At 37.8% G+C, this 14,445-nt stretch overlaps 1 protein-coding gene across 1 annotated transcript in view; it reads right to left on the bottom strand.

Moving 5' to 3' along the window:
• Window positions 1-14,215, bottom strand: part of LOC104955006 (contactin-5) — a gene marked incomplete at its 3' end in the record, with an annotated part of 28,037 nt that extends 13,822 nt beyond the window's left edge. The window contains exons 1-4 of the mRNA XM_010782230.1: window positions 14,118-14,215; window positions 9,340-9,521; window positions 3,653-3,789; window positions 3,400-3,529 (exon numbers count right to left, since the gene is read on the bottom strand). Coding sequence (XP_010780532.1) covers window positions 3,400-3,529; window positions 3,653-3,789; window positions 9,340-9,521; window positions 14,118-14,215 — 547 coding nt within the window. The remainder of the gene's footprint in view (window positions 1-3,399; window positions 3,530-3,652; window positions 3,790-9,339; window positions 9,522-14,117) is intronic.
• Between the last annotated feature and the right edge of the window lie 230 nt (window positions 14,216-14,445).

The following is a 14,445-nucleotide window of genomic DNA, read 5'->3' as shown; positions in this document are numbered from 1 at the left end:
ACAAGCATGGTTAATTAAATGTTTTAATAAGTTAAGATACAGTATGATGATAGGAATTATGTATATATTAATTTCTTTGTAAGATATGTAATATCATATATGTATTTGTTTTAAATCTATCTTTAGATAGTGTTGTTGACAACCAGTACATGCGCTGTATAAATTATGTATTTTTATATTATTTGTTATTTAAAAAAATTAAATACTAAGATAAGCTGCTTTGTAGAAATGTGAGAAGCTGTTTTCAGCTCAACGGAAAACCAACAATGGCAAGTAACACCTGAACACAACCTGAATAACTTCAGTTTCTGTGAGTTTGTCTTAAATATAGTTTTAATTAATTGCGAGGCTGCTAAAATGTAATATACGTTTCAACATACTTGTCGCACCTCTTCAACTGTGGCATTTCAAAGTAATTACTTCAAAAATGCTAGAGGGTTTTAACTGACACATCATGACTCATATGGCTGCATGATCAAAATGCTAATTTTTTTAAAGTAATAACCCAATTTTCAATGTGAATAATTACAAAGCATGCTTTTATACAAACAATAGCTAAACATGCTTTCAATATACTGTATAATGTGGTATACTTGGTCTTATCTCTGTGCTAATTCAGTACCCATTACAAATCTATTGTGCCGCCTAATTACTAAAAAGCTGTCATAATGTTAATGATGACATGCTGTGATGATTTGTACTGCTTTATGTTTTTAACCCATATTTAACCAGGCCACTTGAGTGAATAATAAATACATATTTATTTATTTATTTTAACATTCACAGCAAGCTCGGGAGAATAAATTAGGCACTAATGGTCTAAATAAGGCTTCAGGCACTTAAGTCGATGTGGTAGTGGTATACAGCTGTATTACACATCAAGGCCATTCACAGGCTGCGAGGCTTTGTCAACTGTGATTATTCTAATCCCGAATGATGTTTTAAAGGTGACATTATTTGCAATGACAATTCAATCCCATGTGTAGCTACAGGCTGACCCTGCTCCCTGAAACATTTGTGTCTTTGAGGCTGAGTAGTTGCCTGAGTGGCAGAGGTCCCTCTAGACACGGAGAGCAGCAGAAAACAGAGCAGTTGCTGTGAGTATTTGTTTTAATCAAAATAAGAGCAGGCCTGCAGCTGGTGGCAGCAGTGCCCTTATTGCTTCACCCGCCACCCTCCCAGAAGAGCTGGATCTGGGACACGATCACAGGCATGAGGGCAGCCGCTGCCCCCGTCTGGCCTCCAGTGATCGCTCATCTGCAGGCTGGTATTAGCCATTTAATCTGTCCTGATAGTGTTTGCTTGTGGACATCTCCGCAGAGCACAGGTCACTTGGAAGACATGCCTGGGGGGCATAGTTATGAAAACATTCATCACCAGCTACCAAATACCATCATTGTGACAGTGACTCAAAGGAAGGCAAAAGCACTTCCTCGTCAGGTCAAATACAACTTAATACAAATCCAAACTTCTCACTTGTGTAGATCACACCGAGAAGACTTAAAAGTGGCTGTTTCAAAATGAATCTAATCTAATGTTTTCAGAGACAAACAATGTATAGATTTTTCCCACAACAAAAAACATCCATTTGCAATAAGATTTTCAAAATGCCAAAGATTCCCCTTCAAAAAAGGGCATGCCACACAGACAGTAAATCAAACTGTCCCTCTGGGAAATATGAAAGGGGAATGGGTGTCACCAGACGTATCCCGGTATAGAAGATGACAGGGAGAAAATAGTGCATCAGCACAGAACATTGGACAGTCGGTTATGTTTTCAGCCTGGAGCCATACATGTGCGTCTAAAGAGCACAGTTCCCTTGGCTTTTGGTGCCCAAACATTTTCAAATACATGTGACTCCTGTTCTGCTGTTTAAAAAAATATATATATACAGTATACTGTATATATATATATATATTAGGGATGGGCAAAATTATTTTCGCATATTAACGTATTAATTAACGGTTACAATTATTTTATTGCGCATTAACAGTTTTTTTTATTATTATTTTGAAAGTCTGCTGCTCACTGGCTATGAATACACATACAGACAAACCATGGGTCACAGGGTGAAAATGTTGATCAGTATTGGCTTAGGGTGGGCGTCATCACACGTCTCAACCAATGAGAGCATTTTGGGTGGGCCTAAGATTGCTGGCCATAAAAATTGAGAAAGGAACCAAACTCTTACATGGACAATTTAGATATCTTCCAGAGATGATAGAACCAAAGTTATTTGTAACCAATGCAAAGTAGAATTGTCCTATCACTGGACTCTGAGGGTAACTTGTTTTATAACAAACAACATAACACGTTAATGCCTTGGCAGTGGAAAATAGCTTTGGTTTTATATTTGATGTGATACATTACTTCATGTTTTAGTTGAGATTTACAAGACATTGTTTAATTGCTACTGTGTAAAGGGAATACTGCTGTTAAAAGCACCTATTTGTTCAAAGTGTTTGCAAACCAAATTATATTGCACTATTGCACACAATAGCAGTACTTAAAATAAAAGTGCGGCATACACTACTTTTGAATTAATTATAGAATGTTGCGCATAACAATGCGATTAATCGCAGAAAGTCATGCGATTAATTGTGATTCAAAAGGTTGATCTTTGCCCAGCACCTATATATTATTTTCTTTGTATTTCTTTGTTGAACGAATAAAATACATGAATCTCCAGACTTTAGCTTTAAGCTTTCCCATCTGCAGTCCCTCGGCAATTTTACACATAACAATCAACAAACCCTAAAACATTACTTAGTGTCCATCACACTAACAGTTATAAAACAGATGAAAGTAGAGATCAAATAGCAAACACTGGCTAATAACTACCTATTAAAAGTCATGCCTAAAGTAGAGGTTTGTTTTTTCTAAGTAATTGTGATGGAGGCTGTGCTTTGATGACAAACGATAAAGTGGAGATAAGACTCTAATGGACTCTAATTAAACTCCATCAAAGAATCCATTGATGTCTCTCCTCGAGTGTTTGCTCCCATTAGTATAAATCTATATCTACAAGTCATTGCTTTTCGTTCGCCCCAGATATAACCAAGAACTGTTCCAGACTCTCCTCAACTTGATACGTGCAGGCACCTCATTGAATATAACCATGAGAGTCCTTCTTTTATTCATGCCGTCCCCTGTCTGGGTTAAATCAGGGACCATTGATTGGCAATCAGCACATCTCCCAGTTCAGCGTTCCACACTTGCATTTCAATCTCCCTTACCTATCATCCGGCACCTTATTCAGATGCCAATACTCAGTCTGCAGTTCTTATCATTGGAGAGTATCAAGAATGTCCATGTCCTTGGCATCATAACAATACCACAAAATATGATTTAAATGTCCTTTTTGGACGGATATAAAGAATAAACAGAATGTGAAATTACCTAAAATCTTGAGTTCAGCATTAGAGTTGATGGACCCGTATTTATTTCCCGCAACACACTGGTACATTCCCGAGTCCGTCTGCTGCACTCTGTGAATGGTCAGTTCGCCATTCACTATTTCCATACGACCCTGTAACAATAAAAAAGCATATCTAAATATAGACTTAAAGTGATAATGCTACATATAGTGGGCAGGTAGTTCCATCTGGTACAATCAACAAAAGGAGAGGGTAGTGTGTATTAGGGAACGTACCTGGGATGTCAAGGGCAAACCATTCCGCAGCCAGTGATATGTGGGCCGGGGCCTCCCCATGGCCTTGCACTCCCATTGGAGCTTCTCTCCACTATCCATCTGGGTATCATTAATCATTCTGACCCACTGAGGGAGGGCTTACAGATAGAAAAAAAGAAGAAGATTTAGAATAAGTAATATATCCTTGAAACACACCCAAGACACCTGGACTTGGAGGAGAAAAACGGCCACAAATACACTGCCAAGAGGTCGTGTTTGAGACAGTCGCCACAATATGAAAGGCCCCACCAACTCTCCTACAAAAGGAGTAAAACATGCAGACTTTATAGGTATTTATTGTAATTAGTATAAAGTTGCTTTGTTGAATGTTAGATTATGATGATTATGATCTTTTTTTTTTACGTTAAACCGCTACTATGGACAGCAGAACGTTGCTAAGAATACTTTGATCGAGGGATTATGAGCAGACATTTTTTGAATAACCATTGTTTATATCTTTGAAGAGCATGAAACATTAAATTCATGACAGCTGAACTATTGGCATTAAAGAAAAGAAAAATAGAACAAGGATAAGAAAACTGCGCGAGAGAAGGAAGGAGGTTGGGTGATAGAGAAATCAGTAGAAGAAGACAGACAGGAAGTAAACACTCGAGGGAACACAGTATGGGCTCTGGCAGAGTGTAAAGACTGGTCAATGAAAAATGTTTAAGATACAACAATGCTATTGCAGCAGTTCCACACACTTTGTTGTTACTTTGCATTAAAACGTAAACATTTTTCTGTGGAAGCTAAGACATTCTTTTTAAATAAATAACATGTTTAAATCAAGATCTTGTGTCAAATGATTGATCTTTTCAGTGAGTAGCCATGTAAAATGCCAGATAATATGAATGTCATTGTAGTGAAAAGGAACACTGTGAGAGTGATCAGGACCCCCACCGGCTCACTGCATATTATCCTCTACTGAGCAGGGGCGGACTTGGACAACAACTGGGGGGGGTGCTATAGTGAGTAAATACCGCTAGTAAATTATCGACGGGGGGGGGTGACTTATCTGAACGACCCACATCGTCCGACCGGCCCACTTCAGAACCGGCCCATCGGGATTCGTCTCAAACGTCCCGATGGCCAGTCCGTCCCTGCTACTGAGCCTCTTTTGCGTTGTTTGTTTGTGTCTTCTTTAAAGGTCCCATGTCATGGCCATTTCTACTGATCATAATTCCATTGTTGAGGTATTCTAAAGTAGATTTACATTGTGCAATTTTCCAAACTCACATTGGTTTCTCATACAGCATCTCTGTATAGTATGTGTATTCACTCTCTGTCCTAAACGGCTTGTTGGGGCTCCGGCCCCCCTCCTCCCTGTGAGCCCAGTGTGGTCTGATTGTTCGGGACGTTGCGAGGCTCGCGGCTCAATGATCTGGCTTACTGGTGTGGTTTCCGGGTCGGCGATACAGTGAGAACAAGCGAAACTCATCCTGGGCACACACAAACACTCACAGCCGAAGTAAAAACAATAAGTGTGGCTTGACATTGATTAAGAAAAACGTTTACAGTATAAACGCTGTGAGAATGGATCGCGGAGAGCATTTCTCCGCAATCCCAACTCGTCTATTACCAACCAGGGAGCTCTATGCAAGTCAATGGGACTCCCTGTTAGTTGAAAATGTACGCTAAATGTCCTGGTGTGTGAGGAGCTCCGCGGATTGGTCCATTTTGGTTCCGGGAACCGAATCACGTCATGCGGTTCCACAAAGAAACAAATGGAAAAAGAGAAATCTCCAACGAGGCGCTCTGGGGTAGCATAGACAGGTCTTTTCTGTTTTAGAGTTTTACTCGCTACAGGGTGTACTTTGAGGGTTTGTGACTCTGCAGACCGAAAAACCTTCATAACACACAAGGGGACGGGTAATAACCAGAAAAGCATGACATGGGACCTTTAAGTCTTTTTGGGGTGATCTGTGTGTCTCTTAGTATTTTTTTTCGTCTCTTTTCAAGTGTCTTTTGTATCTTTCTGGTAATTACAGTATGTGAGCCTTGAGGAAATCATGTGTTCCTTTGTGGTAAATGTGAGTCTCAATGTAGTGTTTGTGCTATTTGTTTTGTTCATTTTTCCCCCTCTCTTTGGCAAGGCAAGTTCATGCATATAGAACATTTTAACAAAAGGCCATTCCAAGTGCTTTACAAAAAATGAAAACCATTAAGAGCATTAAGATCCAGTGCAGGCAAATCCAGTTATAAAATGGCATTCAGAAACATTTCAAAAAAATCATTAAAAGCGTTACAAAAAAGAAAACGCTAATACAGTGTAATCCAGTTATAAAAAAATAAAAATAATTACAGAGCAATTTTAGAAATGAATTGTTTGGATTCAATTGAAAGCAGCGGCAAAAAGAAAAGTATTTAACCCTATTGTAATCATTATAAATAATGTGTACCTTTGAGGTTATTGTTTGTCTGTTTGTAGTCATTTTGTGTGTCTTTGTAGTTGTTTTATGTTTCTATTTAGTTGTTTTGAGTGTCTGTGGTGGGTTTGTCTCTCTTTGTAGTTTTTTTTATGTCTCCATAGTTGTTTTGAGTGCATTTTTAAATATGTATGTTTCTTTGTGTTTATTATGAATCTCTTTTTTGTTGGTAGGTATCTCTTTCATGGACATTTTCCAAGCGAAGGCCAATGGCTCTGCGTCTGTCAGGCCTGGTAAATAATCCATCCATGAAAGTATAAATGTATTGCAGTTGTAATCCTTTAGTAGCAAAGTCCTAAAAGAAGCCATAGTTTGTTTAAGCCTCGGTTTTACCTTATGCCTTTTCATATTGCATATTTGTTTTAGTTGTTCTTAATAAAAAAATCCTTGAATCCTCTCAAGGCAAAATAACTTTGATTTCTTCTGTACTTTTGCACTGCATATAACAGATTTGCCTTATAGTAATAAGGCATCTTCGTTTCATGTCCTCTGTTCTGGATTTAGACCTTGAAGAACTGAGTGAAAATGCCCAACCTTTTCTAATGAGGTGCTGGCTCACAGCCAGACATCAAATAAAGGTGCCGAAATGTGTTAAGTGGTGTGGAGAACTAAAGGGCTGGTGTTAAGTATACTTTATACGGCAGTAAAAACAACAAGCACGCTTTTGAGGAGCAACACATGCAATATATTTGATCACATTTTCTTATTTTCTTCCATATTTGTATAGAACATTCCCAGAAAAGGCATACATCATGAGGATGTTTTTCACTTCCTGTAGCAAAAACAGATACAAGCTACATACTGTCATGTTCAGATTATTTAAAATATGGGATGTTTTGCTACCGCACATTTAAAATGTACTAAAATAGTTTAAAGAAATACCTGTTAGCAGAGAATAAAAGCCCCTCTCCAAATTGGATATGTTTTGCTACCAAATATTTGAGTATAATGATCATTAATGAGGAATTGTTTGTTCATTTGTATTTTTGTAGCTGTATACACTCTCTCTATGATACTGCTATTATTGTTGAACTGTATCTAATGTTTAACTGACTATGTATGGTACTTATTGTCACTGTAGTTATTAGAGACATTAGAAGTTGTCTTGTTGTTAATTTATTTATATATTGCCCGTCGATTAAGATACGATTTTAGTTTTGACATATTATATTTTCCACTTTTCCCCTTGTCTCTGTTTTTTTATGTTGCTATTATGCTTTTTTCATGGGATTGAACAGCTTTTTATTGGTAATGACTTAAGGGAGGTGGGGCAGGCTGTTATGGGAAATAAATTGAGGCGTTCTAACTTAAGCTAAAAAAATACATGAGTTTTTGTATTTATAGGATATTTTTCAAAGACCATACACATTGGACACTCCAGTACAGCCTTATGGGCATTTATTAAAGAAAGAAAGAAAGAAAAGATCCAGGGCAACGTTTGTCAGACACGTGAGCTTGTTCTTTTTTCTTCTCCCTCTGAATGGCTGATCCATGCCATAGACAAACTCAGCAACTGTGTTTCCCGGGGAACCCTTAACCTTCTTTTCTTTTCCTTTTTTTCCCTCCACTTCACATTCTGCAAGGACTCTGTCGCAATTCAAGATCTGAGCAGCGTGCTGTATAGGCTGTTTGTACTTTCTTTTCATCTTGTAGTCTCTTTCTGTCTACTGGGGCCTATGCTGCATATGTTTGCACATTCTTCCATTCCAGTACATTTACACAAATATGAAGTTTATAAGAACCTTTTACACGGGGAAGGATCATTTTTGCGGTCTTGTGTAGGGGAAGAAATGTTAATCCCTATCCCAAGTCTTTTTCCTCTCTTATCTTAATCTCCTTTACCATATACTTTTTGCTCCGTGTTTTCACGTTCAAATAAGGCACTTCACTTACAAATGCATACGGGGACATCAATTGTTGTATTTTGTGAAGTGAATCTCTTTGGATAAAAAGCGTCAGCTAAATGCAATGTAATGTAATAGCAGTAATACGAAAAAAATTGTTTTATAAATGTGTGTATACATTATTAAAATAACACATGCAACCAGAACTAAACAACCAATTCATAAAGAGTGAATGTGAACGATGTTTCCAGATATTAATACAAACATCTTTCTGTATCCAATGATACAAATTGCATTGTGGTGTGTTTACAGTGTGTGTAGAAAGGAGGAAACCCCACCACTGAGCTGCTTCTCCTGCAGGAACATGCCAAGCACGTTATTTGCTATTCTTTGCATACGGCGCCTTTGGTAGAATGTGTGTTGTGTGGTTTGATTGCATGGTTATGGTCAAGGTCTTGATCACAATGCGAGTTGAAGCTTCCAGAGGACCTGTGTAAATTACATTCAGCGTGAGGCTGCTACAAATTAGCTCCCTATTCTCCTTGTGATGTCAACAGAATGGAGGGAGCCAAGAAGTGCAGGGCCTTGGCTGTGTGTCCCACCGAGGCTCAGGCAGTCCATTATCTACCATGGTGTGCAAAGGCAGTAACTCAGCACACTTTATAAATTGTAAGGTGGTTAGAAAACGAAAAACTGTTCTTTAAGGGAATTCTCTCCTGAATTTAAAATCTTATAATTGTACAAAACTCAATGTTTTTAATTGATAAGCTTATACTTTGTAATATTAATAATTTAAATTTCTACTTTAACATGAGGAAAATACAATATAAGTGGATTGGTCAAGATTGTTTGGTCTGAATTATTTATAATCAAAATCTTTAATGATTTTATTGTGAATGTATCATTTAATTTAAAGAAATGAGTCTAATCTGTTAACAAAAAAAATAATGTGTAGCTACAAAATAATTACAAACATGCATTTTGGAAATCAATATCCAAAGGCATGTATGTAACTACTAGAGAAAAATTGTATATATTTTGATCATATTATAAATGAAGAAAATACAGAGAACAACACTCTATTAAAACAACTTGTAGAGAGGTAGTTCAGATCATTTTGAACATTTCAAGAAAAAAAGCAGCCGTCAGCTTGAAAAGATATCGAACCAAACTCAAATAAATAGCTCATTGGTTGAAGTGATGAACACTTGTTAATGGAGTATCTGCCAGACATTGAATCTTAAAACTCAGCAGCTTGAATAACACAGCTAATGTCAAATTGCTACTTTAGAATTTTCTATTCAGACCAATATTCTAGAAAACAACACTTGCTCTTGTAAGATGTCTGATGGCTGATGGAAAGCAAAAGACAACTCACTGTAGACCTGTAGATGTCCTTTGAATGCAGTGCCTCCTCTTGGATTCTCAGCTTTACATTCGTAGGTTCCCGAGTCCTCCAGTTGAATGTTGGGAATCTCCAGCACAGCCTGGGACTTCCGGAGTCTGGCTTTTTTTGGGATGTTGCCATTAATCTTCCTCCATGTGATTGTTGGCACAGGACTGTGAGGAAAGAAGAGTGGAAATATAAAGTCAACACTACAGAGTCATAAAGGAAGTATTTACACACAGTTGGATGTGAACTGCAATGATTGTATTATAATAGATAAATATAAACATCGTGATGAATCCTTCATCTCTCAATGACATTGAAACAATAATTAAACTAGTAGTTAATGTACCCTCATCTTAATGCAATTTCCTATATGTTTAGATTATCTCTAGTCTGCATCTATGTGAGAATATAACAAAGGACAAATAAAGGAAAACAAAGTACACCTCAGTCCTTTTCTTATATTGGTTGTGTGAGCTATTACAGACTTAACTCAAGTTTAATGCTAACCTAATGTCATTTCAAGACATGCCTGTGGCCTTTTGGATATTGTTGTCGATATTGTCACATTTTATCTTTATGGTTATTTGAAAAAAATAACCATCCGGATATTCAATAATGAAATTACTATACTATAATAACATCTAACTGTAACATACTACACTAATGACCTAGTTTGCATAAGTCCTTCATTTGTAATTACGTGTTGACAAGTTATGATGAGTATTTCAGTGTGAATCACTAACGTTTGGACCACTTGTGATATATTTACTATACCAAATGACCCACACATTATACCCCGGGGTTTCAGAGGGACAGGGACAAGATTCAAATCAGGCCATTAACTGCCAACAAGGTTTTTATGATTAGTGTTCAGGCAATGTCATTCATTCCTGTTTATTCATGGGTTGCCCTATAGATCCGTATGATAGATGACTTGCCCGCGCGGAGACAGAACGTCTGACTTGGCGCTCTGTATCGGTAGTGCTCTTGTATGACAACTAGATTTGACAGGTGTCTAAAAGATGGAAATTTGACACCATACAAACCTCCATTGAACCCATCAATCATTTAGCCAAGATGGAAATGTTACATCCCAGAGCTTTTTTATCTGCTCTAAATTCACAAGGAAATTGAAGAGCTCTTGGCTGCAGTGCGCTGAAATAAGGATTCAGAGGGTGTTTTGTATTATACTCAGCGTTACTTCACACACACACATTCTTTCACATTAGGCAGGAGTTTTGTGTCAACATTTCTTTGTAGACTTTATATTTTATTTCGTTTTTTTTTAATAGCCAGCTCATTACTGTAATGCATGTATGTAGGTGACCTGACATCACTTACACTTTTAAAAGGGATTTCTTCAGTTATCAGGGCCTCACATTTCTGCACATGGATTTAGGGATAAAGTGTGATCACTAAATTACTATGTCTTAATCCAAAGTTTGACAAGTAAAGCAAGTGGTAATTTAATACACTTGGTAATGACAATATATGATGCCCTATTGAAAAATAAAAAGGCTGCCCCATGTCAGTCACTATTTGGTCACTTCGGTCTCTGTCGGCTAACATCTCTTTTGTAAATAAGTCATTTTGTTATTGTTGAACTCATGCTGAATGACTTATTTCTAAGAAAAATAATGAGCACATCTCTGGTAAACATTGCATAATTATTTGAGGAGATCTGTTGATTAAATAAATGTATCAATTATTCATATTTGTGTGTTAGAGTGCTTGACGACGAGTAACAGCTCTAAAATATACGGAATTGTCACTTGAGTTGGAACTTATGTAACATGAATTCTAGTCATAAATTAATCTATTTGAATAATGTAGGAAAAGTAAGTCGCTGTCATCACTGGCCAAATCAAAACATGTTCTATTTATATAGCCTAATATCAGAAATTACCAATTAGCCTCTGGGGGCTTTACAAATATGTTACATCCTACATACTAGTATCTCCTCGTCTGCAGTACAGAAAGCTATACATTTGCTGTGTAGGTGGTGAATGAACAGCACACATCGTCCCATACAGATTTGTTACGAGGGGCAACATGTGGGGCCTGAGGTGAAATCAAATATCTGTTTTCTTTTTTTTTTACATGGGTCCATTTGTTAGTACTTGGCATTTTCATCCCAATATGGCTGTGGGCTGTAGGAACAACATAAGCACATGCTAACAATAGACAAAAAAAGATTGAATGGGCGCTCATGAATACGGCATGCAGTTGGAGCCCTTCCTTCGACATTACTGATGGAGAAATGTGCGGGAGACCTTTGGACGAGCCAGAGAACAGAGTAAATTTATAGAAACCTCCAGGGGCTGGAACATGAGGGTGAATCTTCCTGAGTCTGTGGTCGGATTTCTCTTTGGAGGCTGAATAATGAGCGCCTGTACGTGTCCACAGGACTGGGGGCAGGCAGGAGGGAATAAGCTCACTCTCAGATAAAGAAACTCTGCCTGTCAATGTCTTCCATATGAATCTGTGGGCAGTAACTCCACAACTACGAAGCTGATGTCCGTTTTATCAGAAGTGTACAAACTGGGTTTTTCATACTCGCAAAATGTGTTACACACTGGAGTTTATGTAAGGTGTTATCGTTTTCCATTCAACAAAGTGCCCATAGGCAGGCTCTGTAGATTACATCTTAATTAGAATTCCACACAATTGCTGCGCCCTCATCTGGACTGGTCTATTTAAAGGTCGAAAATTAAATCCAATACCAAACTTTAATGGAGAACTGGTTTGCTTCAGATCATTAAGATATATTATTCCACCAATTAGTTAATTTTCTGAAATCTTAAGGTTTTGGTCCCCCAAACCCTTGGTTTGCACTTGTATGATCTTTCAAAGACATTAACAAGAGAATCAAATGTATTTTCATTAAGAGGCTCTTTCTGTTGCTGCTGACAATGTGGTCTTCGTGGCCCTGTATAGTTCAAAGAGGGATGTAACTGCAAGGGTTTCAAGAGTCTGATTCCCTTTCTGAAACTAAAAGTATATCCACCACTCTAGGGCAATTGGGATGAAAGCACCCACCACATGTCACATATGATATTTTAAGTGAAATTGAGTGGGCGAATGTGTAGCACATCAAAAGTGAAATGCCTTTTGAACTACATACTCCAATTTCCCATAAAACCGATGCAGCTTACAGCACAGCACTTTCCAGAGTATCCTGTAAGTCAGACAACAAAGTTTTGAATTGCATTTGTTTTGTTTGAAAAACTATATGAATTATATCATCATCTTAAAATGGCTGGCTAGCTGTTTCACATCAGCTAACCACATGCTTTCAATAGCTAATACACACATTACAAATGTGATCGGTCTATTAAAAAAGTGCTAATGCTGCCTCTTTTCACATATATAAGGTCATTTGAAACACAAGCAACGCCGTTCTTGGCAATTATAGAAAAATCATTAAAGAGAATCCACTTTTACAAACCCACAGAATCATGAATAAAAATAGGTCTTGCAGAAAATACTAGAGACTACAACATTACATAGTGACTAGCGAAAGCATTGGACTATTTTTTTACTGCTATCCCTTTCATTGTTATTTGTCCCATTGTTCTCTATGCCCTTGACTGTGGCCTACAAAGTACAGTAACTGGTAAATATCACGCCAGGCAATCATATCATGGAGCTTCTGCATTTACACACAAAGAACTCCTCTGCCCTTTCTTAGATAGTGGTGCCATCATAAATATTGAACAACAGGAGAACAAAACCATTTTAACTTCATTTTCAGGGCTATTTAGAGCCCGGCGTTTCTTAATAGGTGCATTGATAAATCATTCATCTCTTTGTGAAGGGGTAAGTGACTGCTATCACTGTCTGACTGAAAGCATTGCCTTCATTGAAGAAAGTACAGAGCAAGGACCGGCTCTGTTTGGTTGTTCAAAAAGCATCCAAAAAACGCTTGCTGAGCTTGATAGGGAAAACAAAAACGGTTCAAGATTATAATGCGGTTTCTATATATTTAGGAAATGACTTACCATAATGTGTATGCTTGATTGAAATCAAAGAAAACAAATATCAGGCCCTTAGTCATCTGTAGATTAGAGACTGTTTGCACTTAAGATATGAGTCAGCAATGAATAATTCATGTTGACTAATAATTACAAATAACATGAAGTGGGGATGACACATGATTTTGTTCCTCAAGTAAACATATGTCTTGTTATGTGACACACAACTTCAACCTTGCTTCAGCAAAAATAAACATATTTATTTCAATTTGAACAGTAAGAGACAGTTTGTTAAATATAGAGCCTGCAATGCTAAGTTTAGTAACTGTGGTAAGTGGATTGAAGTCTCTGTGTGTGTTTTCCCTCCTGGCAGACAACTATTACCAATTTCATCTTTTCCAAAGATGTAACCCTGGCTTTCTACTTTCATGAAAGACTCTGAAAGCACCCAGGATACACAGATACATTTGGGCTCTCAATTATAAGAACACATGGGTCCCTAAGGCTGAATTCCCTATTCAGTCCCCCTTCCCTCCTCCATGCACTAACATGCAATCTAACAGCCGAGCTACGATGCTGCACTTGTCTACACTCACTTAACATCCCGCCTGAAGACAAGATATGCCTGCTTCCCTTTCAGGTAATGGAATAATGTAATTTAAAGAAGAGGGAAAGCACAGGATCTCTCAGCAACAGAGCGGGCTGTGGTTTACTGTTGCTGGTGATTAGTATGATGCTGCAGTAATAAACAACTACCTATATTTGTGCAATGTGGCCTTGTATACTTACTTTCCCAGAGCGAAGCACTCCAGTCTGACAGTGAGTCCTTTGGCAGCCAGAACAGATGTTGGGAAATGCACCTCAATTTTGGGCTCATATTCGCCCATGACACCTGGAAAAGGTTAAGAAAGAGGAATTGCAGACATTAGAACCAGGCAGATTGAAACGGCTACTTATCCCCCAACCCCCACTGCCTATTTCCCATCATTTTGGTCCTTTCTTGCAGTGTGGTGCACATAGCCTGGGCACAGTGATTTCAAAATAATACGGAGGCTCTCTTACTATTGCCTCTGTACCTGTTTTATGAGAATGCAACTCTTATAGAAAAAAGAATGAA

The sequence above is a fragment of the Notothenia coriiceps genome, unplaced genomic scaffold (assembly GCF_000735185.1).
Source record: "Notothenia coriiceps isolate Sejong01 unplaced genomic scaffold, NC01 NC01_scaffold00024416, whole genome shotgun sequence".
NCBI lineage: Eukaryota > Metazoa > Chordata > Actinopteri > Perciformes > Nototheniidae > Notothenia > Notothenia coriiceps.
This window is presented reverse-complemented; position numbering and strand designations above follow the sequence as displayed.